General features: G+C 54.9%; 1 protein-coding gene across 1 annotated transcript; it reads right to left on the reverse strand.

Moving 5' to 3' along the window:
- Positions 1 to 1041: 1041 nt before the first annotated feature.
- HSD3B7 (hydroxy-delta-5-steroid dehydrogenase, 3 beta- and steroid delta-isomerase 7) lies at positions 1042 to 26692 on the reverse strand. Its single transcript, XM_082300157.1, has 7 exons — positions 26619 to 26692; positions 17068 to 17209; positions 13589 to 13741; positions 10789 to 10897; positions 8826 to 8925; positions 3647 to 3809; positions 1042 to 2386 (listed from the first exon to the last, which is right to left on the reverse strand). Exons 1-7 carry the CDS (start codon positions 26649 to 26651, stop codon positions 1980 to 1982), a joined length of 1107 nt encoding a protein of 368 aa, XP_082156283.1. The 5' UTR covers positions 26652 to 26692; the 3' UTR covers positions 1042 to 1979.
- Between the last annotated feature and the right edge of the window lie 1297 nt (positions 26693 to 27989).

The following is a 27989-nucleotide window of genomic DNA, read 5'->3' on the forward strand; positions in this document are numbered from 1 at the left end:
TTCAGGATTGGGATCAGCCCAAATCCTGACCCCAAATCCCCCCTGCATCAACCTCAGCCCCAAATCCTGACCCCCAATCACTCCTGCATCAACCTCAGCCCCAAATCCCGGCCTGGATTCCCTCCAGGATTGGGATCAACCCCAAATCCCGGCCCGGATTCCCTCCAGGATTGCGGTCAACCCCAAATCCCAACCCCAAATCACTCCTGCATCAACCTCAACCCCAAATCCCGGCCCGGATTCCCTCCAGGATTGCGATCAACCCCAAATCCCGGCCCGGATTCCCTCCAGGATTGCGATCAACCCCAAATCCCGGCCTGGATTCCCTCCAGGATTGCGATCAGCCCCAAATCCCGGCCCGGATTCCCTCCAGGATTGCGATCAACCCCAAATCCCGGCCTGGATTCCCTTCAGGATCAGGATCAACCCCAAATCCCAACCCCAAATCCCCCCTGCATCAACCTCAGCCCTAAATCCCGGCCTGGATTCCCTCCAGGATTGCGATCAACCCCAAATCCTGACCCCAAATCCCCCCAGGATTGCGATCAACCCCAAATCCCGGCCCGGATTCCCTCCAGGATTGCGATCAGCCCCAAATCCCGGCCCGGATTCCCTCCAGGATTGCGATCAACCCCAAATCCCAACCCCAAATCCCCCCTGCATCAACCTCAGCCCCAAATCCCAGCCCGGATTCCATCCAGGATCAACCTCAGCCCCAAATCCCAACCCCAAATCCCCCCTGCATCAACCTCAGCCCCAAATCCCGGCCCAGATTCCCTCCAGGATTGCGATCAACCCCAAATCCCGGCCCGGATTCCCTCCAGGATTGCGATCAACCCCAAATCCCGGCCTGGATTCCCTCCAGGATTGCGATCAACCCCAAATCCCGGCCTGGATTCCCTTCAGGATCGGGATCAGCCCCAAATCCTGACCCCAAATCCCCCCTGAATCAACCACAGCCCCAAATCCCAGCCCGGATTCCATCCAGGATCAACCTCAGCCCCAAATCCCGACCCCAAATCCCTCCAGGATTGCGATCAGCCCCAAATCCCAACCCCAAATCCCCCCTGCATCAACCTCAGCCCCAAATCCCGGCCCGGATTCCCTCCAGGATTGCGATCAACCCCAAATCCCAGCCCGGATTCCCTCCAGGATTGCGATCAACCCCAAATCCCAGCCCGGATTCCCTCCAGGATCAGGATCAACCCCAAATCCCAACCCCAAATCCCCCCTGCATCAACCTCAGCCCTAAATCCCGGCCTGGATTCCCTCCAGGATTGCGATCAACCCCAAATCCCGGCCTGGATTCCATCCAGGATCGGGATCAGCCCCAAATCCCAACCCCAAATCCCCCCTGCATCAACCTCAGCCCCAAATCCCGGCCTGGATTCCCTCCAGGATTGCGATCAACCCCAAATCCCGGCCCGGATTCCCTCCAGGATTGCAATCAACCCCAAATCCCGGCCTGGATTCCCTTCAGGATTGGGATCAACCCCAAATCCCAACCCCAAATCCCCCCTGCATCAACCTCAGCCCCAAATCCCGGCCTGGATTCCCTCCAGGATTGCGATCAACCCCAAATCCCGGCCCGGATTCCCTCCAGGATTGCGATCAGCCCCAAATCCCAACCCCAAATCCCCCCAGGATTGCAATCAACCCCAAATCCCGGCCCGGATTCCCTCCAGGATTGCGATCAGCCCCAAATCCCAACCCCAAATCACTCCTGCATCAACCTCAGCCCCAAATCCCGGCCCGGATTCCCTCCAGGATTGGGATCAGCCCAAATCCCGGCCCGGATTCCCTCCAGGATTGCGATCAACCCCAAATCCCGGCCTGGATTCCCTCCAGGATTGCGATCAACCCCAAATCCCAGCCCGGATTCCCTCCAGGATTGCGATCAACCCCAAATCCTGACCCCAAATCCCCCCAGGATTGCGATCAACCCCAAATCCCCCCTTTTCCTCCCCGTTCCGCCCCCCTCACGCCCCGTCCAGCTGCCGCACCCAGGCCAGCGTGCGCTCGCGGGCCTCCTCCCAGGAGAAGAGCGGCCGGTAGCCAAAGCAGCGCTCGGCCTTGTCCGTGCGGACGGTGAAAGCCGTGCAAGCCACGGCCCAGGTGTAGGGGTTGAGCAGGGGAGCGAAACCGGCGCCCAGAGCCCCCAGTAGCCACCGCAAGGCCCCGTTGAGCCGGGCCAGCATTCCCAGCAGCGCCGGCGGGATCCGGGGGCCACCGGAACGGATCCCGGCCGGGCCCAGCAGCAGGAGGTTGAAATCCTCGTAGGGGACGCAGGGAGAGGCGTCGTAGCAGAAGAAAACCTCGCCGGCCACCGAGGCCGGGCTGCGGCGAGCGGCGCGGGCCGCCAGGACGTGCATCCAGGCCACGTTGCCTGCGGGGTTTCGGGGGGATTTGGGGGGGATTTGGGGGGATTTTGGGGAAAATTGGGGGATTTGAGGGGGATCTGGGGGGATTTGGGGGAAAATTGGGGGAGGTTTTGGGGGGATTTGGGGGGGATTTGGGGGGATTTGGGGGGATTTGGGGGATTTGGGGGGATTTGGGGGATTTTAGGGGGATTTTGGGGGGATTTGGGGGATTTTAGGGGGATTTGGGGGATTTTGGGGGGATTTGGGGATTTGGGGGAGATTTTGGGGGAAAATTGGGGGAGCTTAAGGGGATTTTGGGGGATTTTGGGGGGGATTTTGGGGGGATTTGGGGGATTTTGGGGGGATTTGGGGGATTTTGGGGGGATTTGGGGGGATTTTGGGGGATTTTGAGGGGATTTGGGGATTTGGGGGAGATTGTGGGGGAAAATTGGGGGAGCTTAAGGGGATTGGGGGGGATTTTGGGGGGATTTGGGGGATTTTGGGGGAGGATTTGGGGGATTTTGGGGGGGTTGGGGGAGTTTGGGGGGATTTGGAGGGGATTTGGGGGGATTTGGGGGGGATTTTGGGGGGATTTGGGGGATTTTAGGGGTTTGGGGGGATTTTGGGGGATTGGGGGGATTTTGAGGGGATTTGGGGATTTTGGGGAGATTTTTGGGGAAAATTGGGGGAGCTTAAGGGGATTGGGGGGGATTTTGGGGGGATTTTGGGGATTTTGGGGGGGTTGGGGGAGTTTGGGGGGATTTGGGGAGATTTGGGGGGGATTTGGAGGGGATTTGGGGGGGGTTGGGGGATTTTGGGGGGATTTTGGGGGATTGGGGGGATTTTGGGGAATTTTTGGGGAATATTGGGGGAGCTTAAGGGGATTGGGGGGGATTTGGGGGTTTGGGGGATTTTTGGGGGGATTTGGGGGATTTTGGGGGGATTTTTGGGGATTAGGAGGGGATTTGGGGGGTTTGGGAGGATTTAAGGGATTTTGGGGGGTTGGGGGGGATTTGGGGAATTTGGGGGGCATTTTGGGGGTTTTGGGGGGTTATTTGGGGTGATTTTTGGGGGGATTTTGGGGGGGATTTTTTGGGGTGATTTTGGGAAAAATCCGGGGGCACTTTGGGGAGGATGGGAGGGATTTTGGGGGGGATTTTAGAGGAATTTTCGGGGGGGATTTTTTGGGGGGATTTTGGGAAGAATCCGGGGTTATTTTGGGGAGGATGGGAGGGATTTTGGGGGGATTTTGGGGGGGGATTTTTCCCCCAGGTGCATCCCCTCACCTGCGTAGACCCTCCCGTGCTCAGCGTGGGGGGGGAGGGTCCGGGGCACCCACCCCCCCAGGCCCTTCCCCCGCCGGTAGAAGAGCTCCAGGAGCGGGTGGCGCTCCCCGAAAATCCCGGTGGGGCGCAGGGACAGCGTCACCAAACGGCCGCCGCCGGCCACCTGCGGGAGCCCGGAATTCCGGGGGTTTCACCCCAAAATGCCGGAGATTCCACCCAAAATGCCGAGGGTTCCACCCGAAATCCCAGGGATTCCACCCCAAAATGCCGGAGATTCCACCCAAAACCCCGAGGGTTCCACCCGAAATCCCAGGGATTCCACCCCAAAATGCCGGAGATTCTACCCAAAACCCCGAGGATTCTACCCAAAACCCCGAGGATTCCACCCAAAATCCCAGGGATTCCACCCCGAAATCCCAGAAATTCACCCCGAAATCCCGGGGATTCCACCCGAAATCCCGAGGGTTCCACCCAAAATCCCAGGGATTCCCCCCCAATATCCTGGGGGTTGTACTTGAAATCCCAGGGATTCACCCCAAAATCCCAGAGATTCTAGCCCGAAATCCCGGGAATTCCACCCAAAATCCCGGGAATTCCACCCAAAATCCCGAGCATTCCACCTGAAATCCCAGAAATTCCACCCCGAAATCCCAAAGATTCACCCCGAAACCCCGGGGATTCCACCCAAAATCCTGGGAATTCCACCCGAAAATCCCGAGAATTCACCCTGAAATCCCAAAAATTCCACCCTGAAATCCCAGAGATTCACCCCAAAATGCCGGAGATTCTACCCAAAACCCCGAGGGTTCCACCCAAAATCCCTGGGATTCCCCCCCAATATCCTGGGGGTTGTACTTGAAATCCCAGGGATTCACCCCGAAATCCCAGAGATTCTAGCCCGAAATCCCAAAAATTCCACCCAAAATCCCGGGAATTCCACCCAAAATCCCAAAAATTCCACCCAAAATCCCGAGCATTCCACCTGAAATCCCAGAAATTCCACCCCGAAATCCCAAAGATTCACCCCGAAACCCCGGGGATTCCACCCAAAATCCTGGGAATTCCACCTGAAAATCCCGAGAATTCACCCGAAATCCCAAAAATTCCACCCTGAAATCCCAGAGATTCACCCCAAAATGCCGGAGATTCTACCCAAAACCCCGAGGGTTCCACCCGAAATCCCAGGGATTCCACCCCGAAATCCCAGAAATTCACCCCGAAATCCCGGGGATTCCACCCGAAATCCCGAGGGTTCCACCCAAAATCCCAGGGATTCCACCCCAATATCCTGGGGGTTGTACTTGAAATCCCAGGGATTCACCCCAAAATCCCAGAGATTCTAGCCCGAAATCCCAAAAATTCCACCCAAAATCCCGGGAATTCCACCCAAAATCCCGAGCATTCCACCCCAAAATCCCAAAGATTCACCCCGAAATCCCAGAAATTCCACCCGAAATCCTGGGAATTCCACCCGAAAATCCCGAGAATTCACCCGAAATCCCAAAAATTCCACCCTGAAATCCCAGAGATTCACCCCAAAATGCCGGAGATTCTACCCAAAACCCCGAGGGTTCCACCCAAAATCCCAGGGATTCCCCCCCAATATCCTGGGGGTTGTACTTGAAATCCCAGGGATTCACCCCAAAATCCCAGAGATTCTAGCCCGAAATCCCAAAAATTCCACCCAAAATCCCGGGAATTCCACCCAAAATCCTGAGCATTCCACCTGAAATCCCAGAAATTCCACCCCGAAATCCCAAAGATTCACCCCGAAACCCCGGGGATTCCACCCAAAATCCTGGGAATTCCACCCGAAAATCCCGAGAATTCACCCTGAAATCCCAAAAATTCCACCCTGAAATCCCAGAGATTCACCCCAAAATGCCGGAGATTCTACCCAAAACCCCGAGGGTTCCACCCGAAATCCCGGGTATTTCACCCGAAATCTCGAGGGATTCACCCCGAAATCCTGGGAATTCCACCCAAAATCCCGAGAATTGCCCCCAAAATCCCCCCAAAATTCCCAAAACCCACCCCAGGACCCCAACCCCTCCCAAAATTCCACCTGGGACCCCTCGAATCCCCCTAAAATCCCCAAATCCCCCCCCAAAATTCCCCCCCTGAACCTCCCAAAATCTCCAAATCCTCCCCAAAATCCCCCCCAGGACCCCCCAAAATTCCCAAATCCTCCCCAAAATCCCCAAATTCCCCCCAAAATTTCCCCCCAATCCCCCCAAAATTCCAAAATCCCCCCCAAAACCCCCAAAATTCCCAAAATCCCCCCCCCGGGACCCCCCAAAATCCCCAAATCCTCCCCAAAATCCCCAAATTCCCCCCAAAATTTCCCCCCAATCCCCCCAAAATTCCAAAATCCCCCCCAAAACCCCCAAAATTCCCAAAATCCCCCCAGGACCCCCCAAAATCCCCAAATCCACCCCAAAATCCCCCCCAAACCCCCCAAAATTCCCAAAATCCCCCCCTGGGACCCCCCAAAATCCCCAAATCCACCCCAAAATTCCCCCCCAGGACCCCCCAAAATCCCCAAATCCTCCCCAAAATCCCCCCCAGGACCCCCCAAAATCCCCAAATCCCTCCCCAAAATCCCCAAATTTCCCCCAAAATCCCCCCAGGACCCCCCAAAATTCCCAAATCCTCCCCAAAATCCCCAAATTTCCCCCCAAATCCCCAAATCCCTCCCCCAAATCCCCAAATTTCCCCCCAAATCCCCAAATCCACCCCAAAATCCCCCCCAAACCCCCCAAAATTCCCAAAATCCCCCCCCCAGGACCCCCCAAAATCCCCAAATCCCCCCCAAAATCCCCAAATTTCCCCCCAAATCCCCAAATCCCTCCCCAAAATCCCCCCCAGGACCCCCCAAAATCCCCAAATCCCTCCCCAAAATCCCCAAATCCTCCCCAAAATCCCCCCCAGCACCCCCCAAAATCCCCAAATCCTCCCCAAAATCCCCAAATTCCCCCCAGCACCCCCCAAAATCCCCACATTTCCCCCAAAATCCCCAAATTCCTCCCCAAATCCTCCCCAAAATCCCCCCAGCACCCCCCAAAATCCCCAAATCCACCCCCAAATCCCCCCCAAACCCCCCAAAATTCCCAAAATCCCCCCCTGGGACCCCCCAAAATCCCCAAATCCCTCCCCAAAATCCCCAAATTTCCCCCCAAATCCCCAAATTCCCCCCAAAATCCCCAAATTTCCCCCAAAATCCCCCCAGGACCCCCCAAAATCCCCAAATCCCTCCCCAAAATCCCCCCCAGGACCCCCCAAAATCCCCAAATCCTCCCCAAAATCCCCAAATCCTCCCCAAAATCCCCCCCAGGACCCCCCAAAATCCCCAAATCCTCCCCAAAATCCCCAAATCCTCCCCAAAATCCCCCCCAGGACCCCCCAAAATCCCCAAATCCCTCCCCAAAATCCCCAAATTTCCCCCAAAATCCCCCCAGGACCCCCCAAAATCCCCAAATCCCTCCCCAAAATCCCCAAATTTCTCCCAAAATCCCCCCAGGACCCCCCAAAATCCCCAAATCCACCCCAAAATTCCCCCCCAGGATCCCCCAAAATCCCCAAATCCACCCCAAAATTCCCAAATCCACCCCAAAATCCCCAAATTTCCCCCCAAATCCCCAAATCCCTCCCCAAAATCCCCAAATTTCCCCCCAAATCCCCAAATCCACCCCAAAATCCCCCCCAAACCCACCAAAATTCCCAAAATCCCCCCCTGGGACCCCCCAAAATCCCCAAATCCTCCCCAAAATCCCCCCCAGGACCCCCCAAAATCCCCAAATCCCTCCCCAAAATCCCCAAATTTCCCCCAAAATCCCCAAATTTCCCCCAAAATCCCCAAATCCCTCCCCAAAATCCCCAAATTTCCCCCAAAATCCCCCCAGGACCCCCCAAAATCCCCAAATCCCTCCCCAAAATCCCCAAATTTCTCCCAAAATCCCCCCAGGACCCCCCAAAATCCCCAAATCCACCCCAAAATTCCCCCCCAGGATCCCCCAAAATCCCCAAATCCACCCCAAAATTCCCAAATCCACCCCAAAATCCCCAAATTTCCCCCCAAATCCCCAAATCCCTCCCCAAAATCCCCAAATTTCCCCCCAAATCCCCAAATCCACCCCAAAATCCCCCCCAAACCCCCCAAAATTCCCAAAATCCCCCCCTGGGACCCCCCAAAATCCCCAAATCCCCCCCCCAAAATCCCCAAATTTCCCCCCAAATCCCCAAATTTCCCCCAAAATCCCCCCAAACCCCCCAAAATCCCCCAAATTCCTCCCCAAATCCTCCCCAAAATCCCCAAATCCTCCCCAAAATCCCCAAATCCTCCCCCAAATCCCCAAATTTCCCCCAAAATCCCCCCAGGACCCCCCAAAATCCCCAAATTTCCCCCCAAATCCCCAAATCCCTCCCCCAAATCCCCAAATTTCCCCCCAAATCCCCCCAGGACCCCCCAAAATCCCCAAATCCTCCCCAAAATCCCCCCAGGACCCCCCAAAATCCCCCCAGCACCCCCCAAAATCCCCAAATCCCTCCCCAAAATCCCCAAATCCACCCCAAAATCCCCAAATTCCCCCCAAACCCACCAAAATCCCCAAATTTCCCCCAAAATCCCCCCAGGACCCCCCAAAATCCCCAAATCCCTCCCCAAAATCCCCAAATTTCCCCCCAAATCCCCAAATTTCCCCCAAAATCCCCCCAGGACCCCCCAAAATCCCCAAATCCCCCCCAAACCCCCCAAAATTCCCAAAATCCCCCCCTGGGACCCCCCAAAATCCCCAAATCCCCCCCCAAAATCCCCAAATTTCCCCCCAAAATCCCCAAATTTCCCCCAAAATCCCCCCAAACCCCCCAAAATCCCCCAAATTCCTTCCCAAATCCTCCCCCAAATCCCCAAATCCTCCCCAAAATCCCCCCAAACCCCCCAAAATCCCCAAATTTCCCCCCAAAATCCCCAAATCCCTCCCCCAAATCCCCAAATTTCCCCCACAATCCCCCCAGGACCCCCCAAAATCCCCAAATCCCTCCCCCAAATCCCCAAATTTCCCCCCAAATCCCCAAATCCCTCCCCCAAATCCCCAAATTTCCCCCCCAAATCCCCAAATTTCCCCCCAAAATCCCCCCAAATCCCCCCGAAATGCCCCCGAATTTTTGGGGTGCCACTCACGGGGGTCCCGTTGGCCTCCAGGACGAGGCGCTCGGCCTGCGCCTTGCTCAGGGGGTACGGCTCCGAGTGGCGCGTGGGGTACGGGGAGTCCTCGTCCCCCCTGCGACCCCAAAACCCTCAGGGGGGACCCCAAAATTCGGGGGGTCCCGAAATGGCCCCGAAGAGCTCGAAATTGCCCCGAAATTGCCCCGAAATCCCGCCCCAAAACCTCCCCGGATTCCTCAAGTTTCGGGGATTCGGGGAGTCCAAATTCAACCCGGGGAGCTTGAAATTCTCAAGGGGGATGGTAAAAATCCTAAAAATCCCACCCAAAATTTGGGGGGTCCCGGAATTGCCCCGAAGAGCCTGAAATTCCACCCAAAATTCCACCAGAATTTCACCCAAAATTCCACCCAGAATTCCACCAAAATTCCACCAGAATTCCCCCAAAATTCCCCCCAAATTCCACCCAAAATTCCACCAACATTCCCCCAAAATTCCTCCAAAATTCCACCCAAATTCCACCAAAATCCCACCCAAAATTCCACCAAAATTCCACCAAAATTCCACCCAAATTCCACCAAAATTCCCCCAAAATTCCCCCAAAATTCCCCCAAAATTCCACCCAAAATTCCACCAAAATTCCCCCCAAAATTCCACCAAAATTCCACCAAAATTCCTCCAAAATTCCACCCAAAATTCCACCAGAATCCCACCCAAAATTCCACCAGAATTCCCACAAAATTCCACCAGAATTCCACCCAAAATTCCCCCAAAATTCCCCCAAAATTCCACCAGAATTCCACCAGAATTCCCCCCAAAATTCCTCCAAAATTCCCCCAAAATTCCACCAAAATTCCACCAAAATTCCCCCAAAATTCCACCAAAATTCCACCAAAATTCCACCAAAATTCCACCAGAATCCCACCCAAAATTCCCCCCAAAATGCCACCAAAATTCCCCCCAAAATCCCACCCAAAATTCCACCAGAATTCCACCCAAAATTCCACCAAAATTCCACCAGAATTCCACCAAAATTCCCCCAAAATTCCCCCAAAATTCCACCAAAATTCCACCAAAATTCCACCAGAATTCCACCAAAATTCCCCCAAAATTCCCCCAAAATTCCACCAAAATTCCTCCAAAAATCCCCCAAAATTCCCCCCAAAAATTCCCCCCAAAATCCCCAAAAATCCCAAAAAAACCCCCCCAAATTCCCTCCAAAATTCCCCAAAAATAATAATAAAAAAAACCCCAAAAATCCCCCAAAATTTCCCCCAAAATCCCCCCTAAAACCTCCCGAAATTCCCCCATTTCCAGGGTGATTTTGGGGTGATTTTGGGGTGTTTTGGGGTCAGGAGCTCCCGAGAGGATTTTGGGGAGGGGTTCCCGGGATGATTTTTGGGGTGTTTTGGGGTTTTTGGGTTTTTTGGGGTTTTTTGGGGGGATTTTTTTGGGTTTTTTTTTGAGTTTTGGGGGGGTTTTTATGGGGGGTTTTTTGGGGGGATTTTTTTGGGTTTTTGGGATGGTTTTTTGGGTTTTTTTGGTTTTTTAGGAGTTTTTTTTTTATTATTTTTTGGGGTCTTTCGGGGGTTTTTGGTTTTTTTTTGCGGGATTTTTTAGCGGATGTTTTGGGGATTTTTTGGGTTTTTTTGGGGTTTTTTTTGGTTTTTTGGGGGTTTTGGGGGGGATTTTTTGGGGGTTTTTGGGGGGGATTTTTTGGGGATATTTTTTGGGTTTTGGGGGATTTTTTGAGGTATTTGGGGGGATTTTGGGGGTCCCGACTTCATTTTTGGGGTGACTTCGGGCGATTTTGGGGGTCGGTACCTGACAAAAGGGAATTTCCGGGGGGATCCCGGGTGTGGTTTTGGGGTGACTTTGCGGATTTTTGGGGGTCCCGGGGGGTTTTTGGGGGTCCCGGGGGGGTTTTTGGGGGTGCCGAGTCCGTTTTTGGGGTGATTTTGGGCGTTTTTGGGGTCGGTACCTGACAAAAGGGTCCCCGCGGGTGTTGGGCCCCACGACCTCCATGCTGCTGGTGTAGACGAGGATCGGAACCCCCCAGGCCTGGCACCCCCTGATCACGTTCTTGGTACCTGAGAAGGGCCCCAAAAATACCCCAAATGACCCCAAAAATACCTAAAAATGACCCCAAAAATACCCCAAAAAATGATCCCAAAAATACCCCAAATGACCCCAAAAATACCCCAAATAAAGATCCCAAAAATAACCCCAAATGACCCCAAAAATACCCCAAATGACCCCCAAAATACCCCAAATAATGGTCCCAAAAATAACCCCAAATGACCCCAAAAATACCCCAAATGATCCCAAAAATATCCCAAATGACCCCAAAAATACCCCAAATAAAGATCCCAAAAATACCCCAAATGACCCCAAAAATAACCCAAATAATGGTCCCAAAAATACCCCAAATGACCCCAAAAATACCCCAAATAAAGATCCCAAAAATAACCCCAAATGACCCCAAAAATACCCCAAAAAATGATCCCAAAAACACCCCAAATGACCCCAAAAACGACCCCAAATGATCCCTAAAATAACCCAAATAATGGTCCCAAAAATACCCCAAATGATCCCAAAAATACCCCAAATAATGGTCCCAAAAATACCCCAAATGACCCCAAAAATACCCCAAAAAATGATCCCAAAAACGACCCCAAATGATCCCAAAAATAACCCAAATAATGGTCCCAAAAATACCCCAAATAAAGATCCCAAAAATACCCCAAATGATCCCAAAAATACCCCAAATAATGGTCCCAAAAATACCCCAAATGACCCCAAAAATACCCCAAAAAATGATCCCAAAAACGACCCCAAATGATCCCAAAAATACCCCAAATAATGGTCCCAAAAATACCCCAAATGACCCCAAAAATACCCCAAAAAATGATCCCAAAAACGACCCCAAATGATCCCAAAAATAACCCAAATAATGGTCCCAAAAATACCCCAAATAAAGATCCCAAAAATACCCCAAATGATCCCAAAAATACCCCAAATAAAGATCCCAAAAATACCCCAAATGACCCCAAAAATACCCCAAATGACCCCAAAAATACCCCAAATAAAGATCCCAAAAATGACCCCAAATGACCCCAAAAATTCCCCAAATGACCCAAAAATGACCCCAAAACCCACCCGGAAAAATCCCGACCCCCAAAGCCCCAAAATCTCCCCAAAAATCCCGACCCCAAAATGCCCCCAAAAAGAGCCTCAGAGCCCCAAAATCCCCTCCCAGTCCCTTCCCAGTTTGTCCCAGTTTGTCCCAGTCCCTCCCAGTCCCTCCCAGTCCCTTCCCAGTCCATCCCAGTCCCTTCCAGTCCATCCCAGTCCATCCCAGTCCATCCCAGTCCCTTCCCAGTCCATCCCAGTGCCCCCCAATCCCCTCCCAGTCCCTTCCCAGTCCATCCCAGTCCATCCCAGTCCCTTCCCAGTGCCCTCCCAGTGCCCCCCAATCCCCTCCCAGTCCATCCCAGTCCCTCCCAATCCCTCCCAATCCCCTCCCAGTCCTTCCCAGTCCCTTCCCAGTCCATCCCAGTGCCTCCCAATCCCCTCCCAGTCCCTCCCAGTCCCTCCCAGTCCACTCCCAGTCCATCCCAGTCCCCCCCAATCCCCTCCCAGTGCCCTCCCAGTCCCTCCCAGTCCCTCCCAGTCCCCCTCAATCCCCTCCCAGTCCCTCCCAGTCCCCTCCCAGTTCATCCCAGTCCCTCCCAGTCCCCCTCAATCCCCTCCCAGTCCCTCCCAGTCCCCCCCAATCCCCTCCCAGTCCATCCCAGTCCCTCCCAGTCCCTCCCAGTCCCCCTCAATCCCCTCCCAGTCCCTCCCAGTCCCCTCCCAGTTCATCCCAGTCCCTCCCAGTCCCCCTCAATCCCCTCCCAGTCCCTCCCAGTCCCCCCCAATCCCCTCCCAGTCCCTCCCAGTCCATCCCAGTCCATCCCAGTCCCTCCCAATCCCCTCCCAATCCCCCCCAATCCCCTCCCAGTCCCTCCCAGTCCCTCCCAGTCCCTCCCAGTCCCTCCCAGTCCCTTCCCAGTCCATCCCAGTCCCTTCCAGTCCATCCCAGTCCCTCCCAGTCCATCCCAGTCCCTTCCCAGTCCATCCCAGTGCCCCCCAATCCCCTCCCAGTCCCTCCCAGTCCATTCCCAGTCCACTCCCAGTCCTTCCCAGTGCCCTCCCAGTGCCCCCCAATCCCCTCCCAGTCCATCCCAGTCCCTCCCAATCCCTCCCAATCCCCTCCCAGTCCTTCCCAGTCCCTTCCCAGTCCATCCCAGTGCCTCCCAATCCCCTCCCAGTCCATCCCAGTCCCTCCCAGTCCCACCCAGTCCCTCCCAGTCCATCCCAGTGCCCCCCAATCCATCCCAGTCCATCCCAGTCCCTCCCAGTCCACTCCCAGTCCACTCCCAGTCCTTCCCAGTGCCCTCCCAGTCCATCCCAGTCCATCCCAGTCCCCCCCAATCCCCTCCCAGTGCCCTCCCAGTCCATCCCAATCCCCTCCCAGTCCTTCCCAGTCCCTCCCAGTCCACTCCCAGTCCATCCCAGTCCATCCCAGTCCCCCCCAATCCCCTCCCAGTGCCCTCCCAGTCCATCCCAATCCCCTCCCAGTCCTTCCCAGCCCCTCCCAGTCCCTCCCAGTGCCTCCCAGTCCATCCCAGTCCATCCCAGTCCATCCCAGTCTCTTCCCAGTCCCTCCCAGTCCATCCCAGACCGCCCAAATCCATCCCCAGTCCCGTCCCAGTCCCTCCCAGTGCCTCCCAGTTTACCCAGCACGTTGACCCTGGCGATGGCCTCGGGGCTGCTGCGGCCCCAGACATCCACGAGGGAGGCGGCGTGGAACACGACGGCGGCTCCGGCCAGCGCCGCCCGCAGCGCGCCCAGGTCGCCAACATCGCCCCGGAGTAGCCGCACCCGCGAGCCTGGGGGCACAGCGGGGTCACCCCAAAAAACCCCCGGGAAACGGCCCCAAAATCCCGGGAAACGGCCCCAAAATCCCCCGGGAAACGGCTCCAAAAAAACCCGGGAAACGGCCCCAAAAATCCCCCGGGAAACGGCTCCAAAATCCCGGGAAATGGCCCCAAAATCCCGGGAAACGGCCCCAAAAATCCCCCGGGAAACGGCTCCAAAAAAACCCGGGAAATGGCCCCAAAAAAACCCGGGAAACGGCCCCAAAATCCCGGGAAATGGCCCCAGAAATCCCCCGGGAAATGGCTCCAAAACCCCGGCTGGAAACGGCCCCAAAATCCTGGGAAACGGCCCCAAAAATCCCCCGGGAACGGCCCCAAAAAACCCCAGGAAATGGCTCCAAAAATCCGCCGGGAAACGGCCCCAAAAATCCCCCGGGAAACGGCCCCAAAAATCCCCCGGGAAACAGCCCCAAAATCCCCCGGGAAACGGCTCCAAAATCCCGGGAAATGGCCCCAAAAATCCCAGGAAATGGCCCCAAAATCCCGCCTGGAAATGGCCCCAAAAAAACCTGGGAAATGGCCCCAAAATCCCAGGAAATGGCCCCAAAATCCCGGCTGGAAATGGCTCCAAAAAAACCCGGGAAATGGCCCCAAAACCCCGGCTGGAAACGGCCCCAAAATCCTGGGAAACGGCCCCAGAATCCTGGGAAACGGCCCCAAAAAAACCCGGGAAACAGCCCCAAAATCCCGGCTGGAAACGGCCCCAAAAAAACCCGGGAAATGGCCCCAAAAATCCCCGGGAAATGGCCCCAAAAATCCCCGGGAAACGGCCCCAAAAATCCCCGGGAAACGGCCCCAAAAAAACCCGGGAAATGGCCCCAAAAATCCCCCGGGAAATGGCCCCAAAAAAACCCGGGAAATGGCCCCAAAAATCCCCCGGGAAATGGCCCCAAAAAAACCCGGGAAACGGCCCCAAAATCCCGGGAAACGGCCCCAAAAATCCCCCGGGAAATGGCCCCAAAAATCCCCCGGGAAACGGCTCCAAAAAAACCCGGGAAATGGCCCCAAAAAAACCCGGGAAACGGCCCCAAAATCCCGGGAAATGGCCCCAGAAATCCCCCGGGAAACGGCCCCAAAAAACCCTGGCTGGAGACGGGGGGAATTCCCGGGAAACGGCCCCAAAAAAACCCGGGAAATGGCTCCAAAAATCCCAGGAAATGGCCCCAAAAAAAAACCGGGAAATGTCCCCAAAAAAACCCGGGAAACGGCCCCAAAATCCCAGGAAATGACCCCAAAATCTCGGGAAACGGCCCCAAAAAAACCTGGGAAATGGCCCCAAAAATCCCCCGGGAAACGGCCCCAAAAAAAAACGGGAAATGGCCCCAAAATCCCGGGAAACGGCCCCAAAAATCCCCCGGGAAACGGCCCCAAAAATCCCCCGGGAAACGGCCCCAAAAATCCCCCAGGAAACGGCTCCAAAATCCCGGGAAACGGCCCCAAAAATCCCAGGAAATGGCCCCAAAATCCCGGCTGGAAATGGCCCCAAAAAAACCTGGGAAATGGCCCCAAAATCCCAGGAAATGGCCCCAAAATCCCGGCTGGAAATGGCTCCAAAAAAACCCGGGAAATGGCCCCAAAACCCCGGCTGGAAACGGCCCCAAAATCCTGGGAGACGGCCCCAAAATCCTGGGAAACGGCCCCAAAAAAACCCGGGAAACAGCCCCAAAATCCCGGCTGGAAACGGCCCCAAAAAAACCCGGGAAACGGCTCCAAAAAAACCCGGGAAATGGCCCCAAAAAAACCCGGGAAACGGCTCCAAAATCCCGGGAAATGGCCCCAGAAATCCCCCGGGAAACGGCCCCAAAAAAACCCGGGAAACGGCCCCAAAAAACCCCTGGGAAATGGCCCCAAAAATCCCCCGGGAAATGGCCCCAAAAAAACCCGGGAAACGGCCCCAAAATCCCAGGAAATGACCCCAAAATCTCGGGAAACGGCCCCAAAAAAACCTGGGAAATGGCCCCAAAAATCCCCCGGGAAACGGCCCCAAAAAAAACCGGGAAATGGCCCCAAAATCCCGGGAAACGGCCCCAAAAATCCCCCGGGAAACGGCCCCAAAATCCCAGGAAACGTCCCCAAAAAATTTTGGGAATTCCAGGAATTTTGGGGAATTTCGGGAATGTCGGGAATTCTGCGAAATTCGGGAATTTGGGGGAATTCCGCGGAATTTCAAGAATTCGGGGAACTCTGTGGAATTCTGTGAATTTTGGGGAATTTTAGGGAATTTGGGGAATTCCAGGAATTCCGGGCTCACGGTGCTTCTCCAACCCCCCCCAGAACAGCCCCAAATTTCAGGAATTCCGGGCAATTTTGGGAATTTTGAGAATCTTTGGGAATTCCGTTAATTTGGGGAATTCTGGGGAATTCTGTGAATTTCAGGAATTTTGGGAATTCCATGAATTTTGGGCAGTTTTGGGGAATTCCAGCAATTCCATAAATTTGGGGAATTTGGGGAATTCCGGGGCTCACGGTGCAGCTCCAACCCCCCCAGAACAGCCCTAAATTTCAGGAATTCTGGGGAATTTCGTGAATTTTGGGAATTTGGGGAATTTCGGTAATTCGGGGGAATTTGGGCGATTCTGTGAATTTTGGGGGAATTCCAGGAATTCCAGGAATTCCGGGCTCACACTGCCCCTCCAACGCACCCCCCCCCCCAGAACAGCCCCAAATTTCAGGAATTCTGGGGAATTTGGGTGCATTTTCAGGAATTTTGGGAATTCCGTGAATTTGGGGAATTTTGGGAACGCCAGGAATTTGGGGGAATTTGGGGGAATTGTAGGAATCTCGGGAATTCCGGGCTCACGGTGCCTCTCCAACCCCCCCCCCCGAACAGCACCAAATGTTGGGAATTCCGGGGAATTCCGTGCATTTTTGGAATTTCAGGAATTTGGGGAATATTTGGAAAATTTGGAATTTGGGGAATTTGGGGAATTCCGGGGCTCACAGTGCAGCTCCAACCCCCCCAGAACAGCCCTAAATTTCAGGAATTCCGGGGAATTTCGTGAATTTCGGGAATTTGGGGAATTTCGGTAATTCAGGGGAATTTGGGCGATTCTGTGAATTTTGGGGGAATTGCAGGAATTCCAGGAATTCCGGGCTCACGCTGCCCCTCCAACGCACCCCCACCCCCCCCCAGAACAGCCCCAAATTTCAGGAATTCCGGGGAATTTGGGCGCATTTTCAGGAATTTTGGGAATTCCGTGAATTTGGGGAATTTTGGGAACGCCAGGAATTTGGGGGAATTTGGGGAATTTGGGGAATTTGGGGAATTCCGGGCTCACGGTGGCGCTCCGGGATCGCGGCCGGGTCCGGGCGGACGTCGAGGACACGAAGCTCCCGAAGCTCCGGCTCCCGGTCCAGGAGCAGCCGCGCCAGGTGGGAGCCCAGGAAACCGGAACCGCCGGTAACCACGGCAACCAGGCCCTGGGGACAGACTGGGAGTACTGGGACTGAACTGGGACTGAACTGGGACTGAACTGGGACTGAACTGGGACTGAAATGGGATTGAACTGGGACTGAAATGGGATTGAACTGGGATTGAACTGGGATTGAACTGGGATTGAAATGGGACTGAACTGGGACTGAAATGGGATTGAAATGGGACTGAACTGGGATTGAAATGGGACTGAACTGGGACTGAACTGGGACTGAACTGGGATTGAAATGGGATTGAAATGGGATTGAACTGGGATTGAACTGGGACTGAACTGGGACTGAACTGGGATTGAAATGGGACTGAACTGGGACTGAACTGGGACTGAACTGGGACTGAACTGGGATTGAAATGGGACTGAACTGGGATTGAAATGGGACTGAACTGGGACTGAACTGGGACTGAACTGGGATTGAAATGGGATTGAAATGGGATTGAACTGGGATTGAACTGGGACTGAACTGGGACTGAACTGGGATTGAAATGGGACTGAACTGGGACTGAACTGGGACTGAACTGGGACTGAACTGGGATTGAAATGGGACTGAACTGGGATTGAACTGGGATTGAAATGGGACTGAACTGGGATTGAACTGGGACTGAACTGGGATTGAACTGGGATTGAAATGGGATTGAACTGGGACTGAACTGGGATTGAAATGGGATTGAACTGGGACTGAACTGGGACTGAACTGGGACTGAACTGGGATTGAACTGGGACTGAACTGGGACTGAACTGGGATTGAAATGGGACTGAACTGGGACTGAACTGGGACTGAACTGGGATTGAACTGGGACTGAACTGGGACTGAACTGGGATTGAACTGGGATTGAAATGGGATTGAATTGGGACTGAACTGGGACTGAACTGGGATTGAACTGGGATTGAACTGGGACTGAACTGGGATTGAACTGGGACTGAACTGGGACTGAACTGGGATTGAACTGGGACTGAACTGGGACTGAACTGGGACTGAACTGGGACTGAACTGGGATTGAAATGGGACTGAACTGGGATTGAACTGGGGCTGAACTGGGACTGAACTGGGACTGAACTGGGATTGAAATGGGACTGAACTGGGACTGAACTGGGACTGAACTGGGATTGAAATGGGACTGAACTGGGACTGAACTGGGATTGAAATGGGATTGAACTGGGATTGAAATGGGACTGAACTGGGATTGAACTGGGATTGAACTGGGACTGAAATGGGACTGAACTGGGATTGAAATGGGACTGAACTGGGATTGAACTGGGGCTGAACTGGGACTGAACTGGGAGCACTGGGAGCCGCTCCAGCAGCAGCCGCGCCAGGTGGGAGCCCAGGAAACCGGAACCGCCGGTAACCACGGCAACCAGGCCCTGGGGACAGACTGGGAGTACTGGGACTGAACTGGGACTGAACTGGGACTGAACTGGGACTGAACTGGGATTGAACTGGGACTGAACTGGGACTGAACTGGGAGCACTGGGAGCCGCTCCAGCAGCAGCCGCGCCAGGTGGGAGCCCAGGAAACCGGAACCGCCGGTAACCACGGCAACCAGGCCCTGGGGACAGACTGGGAGTACTGGGACTGAACTGGGACTGAACTGGGACTGAAATGGGATTGAACTGGGATTGAAATGGGATTGAACTGGGATTGAACTGGGGCTGAACTGGGACTGAACTGGGACTGAACTGGGACTGAAATGGGACTGAACTGGGACTGAACTGGGACTGAACTGGGACTGAACTGGGAGCACTGGGAGCCGCTCCAGCAGCAGCCGAGCCAGGTGGGAGCCCAGGAAACCGGAACCGCCGGTAACCACGGCAACCAGGCCCTGGGGACAGACTGGGAGTACTGGGACTGAACTGGGATTGAACTGGGACTGAACTGGGACTGAAATGGGACTGAACTGGGACTGAACTGGGACTGAAATGGGATTGAAGTGGGATTGAACTGGGATTGAACTGGGACTGAACTGGGACTGAACTGGGACTGAACTGGGACTGAACTGGGACTGAAATGGGACTGAACTGGGATTGAACTGGGATTGAAATGGGATTGAACTGGGACTGAACTGGGACTGAACTGGGATTGAACTGGGATTGAACTGGGATTGAAATGGGACTGAACTGGGACTGAAATGGGATTGAACTGGGACTGAACTGGGATTGAAATGGGATTGAAATGGGATTGAACTGGGATTGAAATGGGATTGAACTGGGACTGAACTGGGACTGAACTGGGATTGAAATGGGACTGAACTGGGACTGAACTGGGACTGAACTGGGATTGAACTGGGACTGAACTGGGACTGAACTGGGATTGAAATGGGATTGAAATGGGACTGAACTGGGACTGAACTGGGATTGAAATGGGACTGAACTGGGACTGAACTGGAACTGAACTGGGACTGAACTGGGATTGAACTGGGACTGAACTGGGACTGAACTGGGAGCACTGGGAGCCGCTCCAGGAGCAGCCGCGCCAGGTGGGAGCCCAGGAAACCGGAACCGCCGGTAACCACGGCAACCAGGCCCTGGGGACAGACTGGGAGTACTGGGACTGAACTGGGACTGAACTGGGACTGAACTGGGAGTGAAATGGGACTGAACTGGGATTGAAATGGGATTGAACTGGGATTGAAATGGGACTGAACTGGGATTGAACTGGGATTGAACTGGGATTGAAATGGGATTGAACTGGGATTGAAATGGGATTGAACTGGGACTGAACTGGGATTGAACTGGGACTGAACTGGGATTGAAATGGGACTGAACGGGGACTGAACTGGGATTGAACTGGGACTGAACTGGGACTGAACTGGGACTGAACTGGGATTGAACTGGGACTGAACTGGGACTGAACTGGGATTGAACGGGGACTGAACTGGGATTGAACTGGGACTGAACTGGGACTGAACTGGGATTGAACTGGGATTGAACGGGGACTGAACTGGGATTGAAATGGGACTGAACTGGGATTGAACTGGGACTGAACTGGGACTGAACTGGGACTGAACTGGGAGCACTGGGAGCCGCTCCAGCAGCAGCCGCGCCAGGTGGGAGCCCAGGAAACCGGAACCGCCGGTAACCACGGCAACCAGGCCCTGGGGACAGACTGGGAGTACTGGGACTGAACTGGGACTGAACTGGGACTGAACTGGGACTGAACTGGGATTGAAATGGGACTGAACTGGGATTGAACTGGGATTGAACTGGGACTGAACTGGGACTGAACTGGGACTGAACTGGGACTGAACTGGGATTGAAATGGGATTGAACTGGGATTGAAATGGGACTGAACTGGGATTGAACTGGGATTGAACTGGGACTGAACTGGGACTGAACTGGGATTGAAATGGGACTGAACTGGGACTGAACTGGGACTGAACTGGGATTGAACTGGGACTGAACTGGGATTGAAATGGGATTGAAATGGGATTGAAATGGGATTGAAATGGGACTGAACTGGGACTGAACTGGGATTGAACTGGGACTGAACTGGGATTGAAATGGGACTGAACTGGGACTGAACTGGGACTGAACTGGGAGCACTGGGAGCCGCTCCAGCAGCAGCCGCGCCAGGTGGGAGCCCAGGAAACCGGAACCGCCGGTAACCACGGCAACCAGGCCCTGGGGACAGACTGGGAGTACTGGGACTGAACTGGGACTGAACTGGGACTGAACTGGGACTGAAATGGGATTGAACTGGGACTGAACTGGGATTGAACTGGGATTGAAATGGGACTGAAATGGGATTGAACTGGGATTGAACTGGGATTGAAATGGGATTGAACTGGGACTGAACTGGGATTGAACTGGGATTGAACTGGGATTGAACTGGGACTGAACTGGGATTGAAATGGGATTGAACTGGGATTGAACTGGGACTGAAATGGGATTGAACTGGGGCTGAACTGGGATTGAAATGGGACTGAACTGGGATTGAACTGGGATTGAAATGGGACTGAACTGGGATTGAACTGGGACTGAACTGGGACTGAACTGGGACTGAACTGGGACTGAACTCGGATTGAACTGGGACTGAACTGGGAGCACTGGGAGCCGCTCCAGCAGCAGCCGCGCCAGGTGGGAGCCCAGGAAACCGGAACCGCCGGTAACCACGGCAACCAGGCCCTGGGGACAGACTGGGAGTACTGGGACTGAACTGGGACTGAACTGGGACTGAACTGGGAGCACTGGGAGCCGCTCCAGGAGCAGCCGCGCCAGGTGGGAGCCCAGGAAACCGGAACCGCCGGTAACCACGGCAACCAGGCCCTGGGGACAGACTGGGAGTACTGGGACTGAACTGGGACTGAACTGGGACTGAACTGGGATTGAACTGGGATTGAACGGGGACTGAACTGGGATTGAACTGGGACTGAAATGGGACTGAACTGGGACTGAACTGGGATTGAACTGGGATTGAACGGGGACTGAACTGGGATTGAAATGGGACTGAACTGGGACTGAACTGGGACTGAACTGGGACTGAACTGGGACTGAACTGGGATTGAACTGGGATTGAACGGGGACTGAACTGGGATTGAACTGGGACTGAAATGGGACTGAACTGGGATTGAACTGGGATTGAAATGGGATTGAACTGGGAGTGAACTGGGACTGAACTGGGACTGAACTGGGATTGAAATGGGACTGAACTGGGACTGAACTGGGACTGAACTGGGACTGAACTGGGACTGAACTGGGATTGAAATGGGATTGAACTGGGATTGAACTGGGATTGAACTGGGACTGAACTGGGACTGAAATGGGACTGAACTGGGACTGAACTGGGACTGAACTGGGATTGAACTGGGATTGAAATGGGACTGAACTGGGACTGAACTGGGACTGAACTGGGATTGAACTGGGATTGAACTGGGATTGAAATGGGATTGAACTGGGATTGAAATGGGACTGAACTGGGATTGAACTGGGATTGAACTGGGACTGAACTGGGACTGAACTGGGACTGAACTGGGACTGAACTGGGACTGAACTGGGAGCACTGGGAGCCGCTCCAGCAGCAGCCGAGCCAGGTGGGAGCCCAGGAAACCGGAACCGCCGGTAACCACGGCAACCAGGCCCTGGGGACAGACTGGGAGTACTGGGACTGAACTGGGACTGAACTGGGACTGAACTGGGATTGAACTGGGACTGAAATGGGATTGAACTGGGAGCACTGGGACTGAACTGGGACTGAACTGGGACTGAACTGGGATTGAAATGGGACTGAACTGGGACTGAACTGGGACTGAACTGGGATTGAACTGGGACTGAACTGGGACTGAACTGGGATTGAAATGGGATTGAACTGGGACTGAACTGGGACTGAACTGGGATTGAAATGGGACTGAACTGGGACTGAACTGGGACTGAACTGGGACTGAACTGGGATTGAAATGGGATTGAACTGGGACTGAACTGGGACTGAACTGGGACTGAACTGGGACTGAACTGGGATTGAACTGGGAGCACTGGGATTGAAATGGGACTGAACTGGGATTGAACTGGGAGCACTGGGACTGAACTGGGATTGAACTGGGACTGAACTGGGATTGAACTGGGATTGAAATGGGATTGAACTGGGACTGAACTGGGACTGAACTGGGATTGAACTGGGACTGAACTGGGATTGAAATGGGACTGAACTGGGATTGAACTGGGACTGAACTGGGATTGAAATGGGATTGAACTGGGATTGAACTGGGATTGAAATGGGATTGAACTGGGATTGAAATGGGACTGAACTGGGATTGAACTGGGATTGAACTGGGACTGAACTGGGACTGAACTGGGACTGAACTGGGATTGAAATGGGATTGAACTGGGACTGAACTGGGATTGAACTGGGACTGAAATGGGATTGAACTGGGACTGAACTGGGACTGAACTGGGATTGAACTGGGACTGAACTGGGATTGAACTGGGATTGAAATGGGATTGAACTGGGATTGAACTGGGACTGGAACTGGGATCCAACTGGGAACCACCGAACAACCCATTGGGAACACTGGGAACCCAACTGGGAGCACTGGGAGGGAACTGGGAAGGAACTGGGAACCCTGAAAATCCTACTGGGAATCACCAGAATCGAACTGGGAGCACTGGGAGGGAACTGGGAGCACTGGGAGGGAACTGGGAACCCCGAAAATCAAACTGGGAGCACTGGGAGGGAACTGGGAGCACTGGGGGGGAACTGGGAACCCCGAAAATCGAACTGGGAGCACTGGGAGGGAACTGGGAGCATTGGGGGGGAACTGGGAACCCCCGAAATCGAACTGGGAGCACTGGGAGGGAACTGGGAACCCCCAAAATCGAACTGGGAGCACTGGGAGGGAACTGGGAGCACTGGGAGGGAATTGGGAACCCCGAAAATCGAACTGGGAGCACTGGGAGGGAACTGGGAGCACTGGGAGGGAACTGGGAACCCCGAAAATCGAACTGGGAGCACTGGGGGGGAACTGGGAGCACTGGGGGGGAACTGGGAACCCCGAAAATCGAACTGGGAGCACTGGGGGGGAACTGGGAACCCCGAAAATCGAACTGGGAGCACTGGGAGGGAACTGGGAACCCTGAAAATCGAACTGGGAGCACTGAGAGGGAACTGGGAGCACTGGGAGGGAACTGGGAACCCCGAAAATCGAACTGGGAGCACTGGGAGGGAACTGGGAGCACTGGGAACCCTGAAAATCGAACTGGGAGCACTGGGAGGGAACTGGGAGCACTGGGAGGGAACTGGGAACCCCGAAAATCGAACTGGGAGCACTGGGGGGGAACTGGGAACCCCGAAAATCGAACTGGGAGCACTGGGAGGGAACTGGGAACCCTGAAAATCGAACTGGGAGCACTGAGAGGGAACTGGGAGCACTGGGAGGGAACTGGGAACCCCGAAAATCGAACTGGGAGCACTGGGAGGGAACTGGGAGCACTGGGAACCCTGAAAATCGAACTGGGAGCACTGGGAGGGAACTGGGAGCACTGGGAGGGAACTGGGAACCCCGAAAATCGAACTGGGAGCACTGGGAGGGAACTGGGAGCACTGGGGGGGAACTGGGAACCCCGAAAATCCCACTGGGAGCACTGGGAGGGAACTGGGAACCCTGAAAATCGAACTGGGAGCACTGGGAGGGAACTGGGAGCACTGGGAACCCCGAAAATCGAACTGGGAGCACTGGGAGGGAACTGGGAACCCCGAAAATCGAACTGGGAGCACTGGGAGGGAACTGGGAGCACTGGGAGGGAACTGGGAACCCCGAAAATCGAACTGGGAGCAATGGGAGGGAACTGGGAGCACTGGGAGGGAACTGGGAACCCCGAAAATCGAACTGGGAGCACTGGGAGGGAACTGGGAGCACTGGGAGGGAACTGGGAACCCTGAAAATCGAACTGGGAGCACTGGGAGGGAACTGGGAGCACTGGGAGGGAACTGGGAACCCCGAAAATCCCACTGGGAGCACTGGGGGGGACCTGGGAGCACTGGGAGGGAACTGGGAACCCCGAAAATCCCACTGGGAGCACTGGGGCGGAACTGGGAGCACTGGGAGGGAACTGGGAACCCCGAAAATCGAACTGGGAGCACTGGGAGGGAACTGGGAGCACTGGGAACGCTGAAAATCGAACTGGGAGCACTGGGAGGGAACTGGGAGCACTGGGAGGGAACTGGGAACCCTGAAAATCGAACTGGGAGCACTGGGAGGGAACTGGGAACCCCGAAAATCGAACTGGGAGCACTGGGAGGGAACTGGGAACCCCGAAAATCGAACTGGGAGCACTGGGAGAGAACTGGGAACCCCGAAAATCGAACTGGGAGCACTGGGAGGGAACTGGGAACCCCGAAAATCCCACTGGGAGCACTGGGGGGGAACTGGGAGCACTGGGAGGGAACTGGGAGCACTGGGGGGGAACTGGGAACCCTGAAAATCGAACTGGGAGCACTGGGAGGGAACTGGGAGCACTGGGAGGGAACTGGGAACCCCGAAAATCGAACTGGGAGCACTGGGGGGGAACTGGGAACCCCGAAAATCGAACTGGGAGCACTGGGAGGGAACTGGGAACCCTGAAAATCGAACTGGGAGCACTGAGAGGGAACTGGGAGCACTGGGAGGGAACTGGGAACCCCGAAAATCGAACTGGGAGCACTGGGAGGGAACTGGGAGCACTGGGAACCCTGAAAATCGAACTGGGAGCACTGGGAGGGAACTGGGAGCACTGGGAGGGAACTGGGAACCCCGAAAATCGAACTGGGAGCACTGGGAGGGAACTGGGAGCACTGGGGGGGAACTGGGAACCCCGAAAATCCCACTGGGAGCACTGGGAGGGAACTGGGAACCCTGAAAATCGAACTGGGAGCACTGGGAGGGAACTGGGAGCACTGGGAACCCCGAAAATCGAACTGGGAGCACTGGGAGGGAACTGGGAACCCCGAAAATCGAACTGGGAGCACTGGGAGGGAACTGGGAGCACTGGGAGGGAACTGGGAACCCCGAAAATCGAACTGGGAGCAATGGGAGGGAACTGGGAGCACTGGGAGGGAACTGGGAACCCCGAAAATCGAACTGGGAGCACTGGGAGGGAACTGGGAGCACTGGGAGGGAACTGGGAACCCTGAAAATCGAACTGGGAGCACTGGGAGGGAACTGGGAGCACTGGGAGGGAACTGGGAACCCCGAAAATCCCACTGGGAGCACTGGGGGGGACCTGGGAGCACTGGGAGGGAACTGGGAACCCCGAAAATCCCACTGGGAGCACTGGGGCGGAACTGGGAGCACTGGGAGGGAACTGGGAACCCCGAAAATCGAACTGGGAGCACTGGGAGGGAACTGGGAGCACTGGGAACGCTGAAAATCGAACTGGGAGCACTGGGAGGGAACTGGGAGCACTGGGAGGGAACTGGGAACCCTGAAAATCGAACTGGGAGCACTGGGAGGGAACTGGGAACCCCGAAAATCGAACTGGGAGCACTGGGAGGGAACTGGGAACCCCGAAAATCGAACTGGGAGCACTGGGAGAGAACTGGGAACCCCGAAAATCGAACTGGGAGCACTGGGAGGGAACTGGGAACCCCGAAAATCCCACTGGGAGCACTGGGGGGGAACTGGGAGCACTGGGAGGGAACTGGGAGCACTGGGGGGGAACTGGGAACCCTGAAAATCGAACTGGGAGCACTGGGAGGGAACTGGGAACCCCGAAAATCGAACTGGGAGCACTGGGAGGGAACTGGGAACCCCCCGGGCCCCCCCCGAACCCCGCTCGGCCCCCCCCAAAATCCCCAAAATCCCCAAAACCGCCCCAAAACCGCCCCAAAACCGCCCGGCCCCGCCCCTCCCCCACCCGGAAGAGGCTCCGAACTTTCCCAAATCCGCGGGAATTTCCCCCCAAATCCCCTCCCCCCCCTCCCCCCCCCCTACCTGGGGGGCGCCGCCCTCGGGGGGTCCCTCCATGGCCCCGCTCCTGCCCCTCCCCCCCCTTTTCCCGCCAATTCCCGGGATTGGGGGCGGGACCCGGAAGTGGGGGAGGGGCGGGGGGAGGGGCGGGGGGAGGGGCGGGGGGAGGGGAATTTGGGGTGGAAAATTCGGGAATTTGGGGCGAAATTTGGGGGATTTGGGGTGAAAAACCGGGAATTTGGGGCGAAATTTGGGGGATTTGGGGTGAAAAATCGGGAATTTGGGGCGAAATTTGGGGGATTTGGGGTGAAAAATCGGGAATTTGGGGCGAAATTTGGGGGATTTGGGGTGAAAAATCGGGAATTTGGGGCGAAATTTGGGGGATTTGGGGTGAAAAACCGGGAATTTGGGGCGAAATTTGGGGGATTTGGGGTGAAAAATCGGGAATTTGGGGCGATATTTGGGGGATTTGGGGTGAAAAATCGGGAATTTGGGGCGATATTTGGGGGATTTGGGGTGAAAAATTGGGAATTTGGGGTGAAAATTCGGGAATTTGGGGGGGAAAGGGGAATTTGGGAGGAAAACTGGGAATTTGGGGTGAAATTTGGGGGATTTGGGGTGAAAAATTGGGATTTTGGGGGGGGGAAATCGGGAATTTGGGTGAAAATTCGGGAATTTGGGGCGAAATTTGGGGGATTTGGGGTGAAAAATTCCGGATTTTGGGGCGAAATTTGGGGGATTTGGGGTGAAAACTCGGGATTTTGGGGCGAAATTTGGGGGATTTGGGGTGAAAAATCGGGAATTTGGGGCGATATTTGGGGGATTTGGGGTGAAAAATTGGGAATTTGGGGGGGAAAAGTCGGGAATTTGGGGCGATATTTGGGGGATTTGGGGTGAAAAATCGGGATTTTGGGGCGATATTTGGGGGATTTGGGGTGAAAAATTGGGAATTTGGGGTGAAAATTCGGGAATTTGGGGGGGAAAGGGGAATTTGGGAGGAAAACTGGGAATTTGGGGTGAAATTTGGGGGATTTGGGGTGAAAAATTGGGATTTTGGGGGGGAAAATCGGGAATTTGGGGGGGAAAATTCGGGAATTTGGGGCGAAATTTGGGGGATTTGGGGTGATAAAATCGGGAATTTGGGTGAAAATTCGGGATTTGGGGGGTAAAAAGGAAATTTTGGGGTGAAAAATTGGGAGTTTGGGGTGAAATTGGGAATTTGGGGCGAAATTTGGGGGATTTGGGGTGAAAAATTGGGAATTTGGGGTGAAAATTCGGGAATTTGGGGGGGGGAAAGGGGAATTTTGGGTGAAAAATTGGGAGTTTGGGGCGAAATTTGGGGTGAAAATTCGGGAATTTGGGGGGGAAAATTCGGGATTTTGGGGGGGAAAAAGG

This window comes from Coloeus monedula (assembly GCF_965178545.1).
Source record: "Coloeus monedula genome assembly, chromosome: 37".
NCBI lineage: Eukaryota > Metazoa > Chordata > Aves > Passeriformes > Corvidae > Coloeus > Coloeus monedula.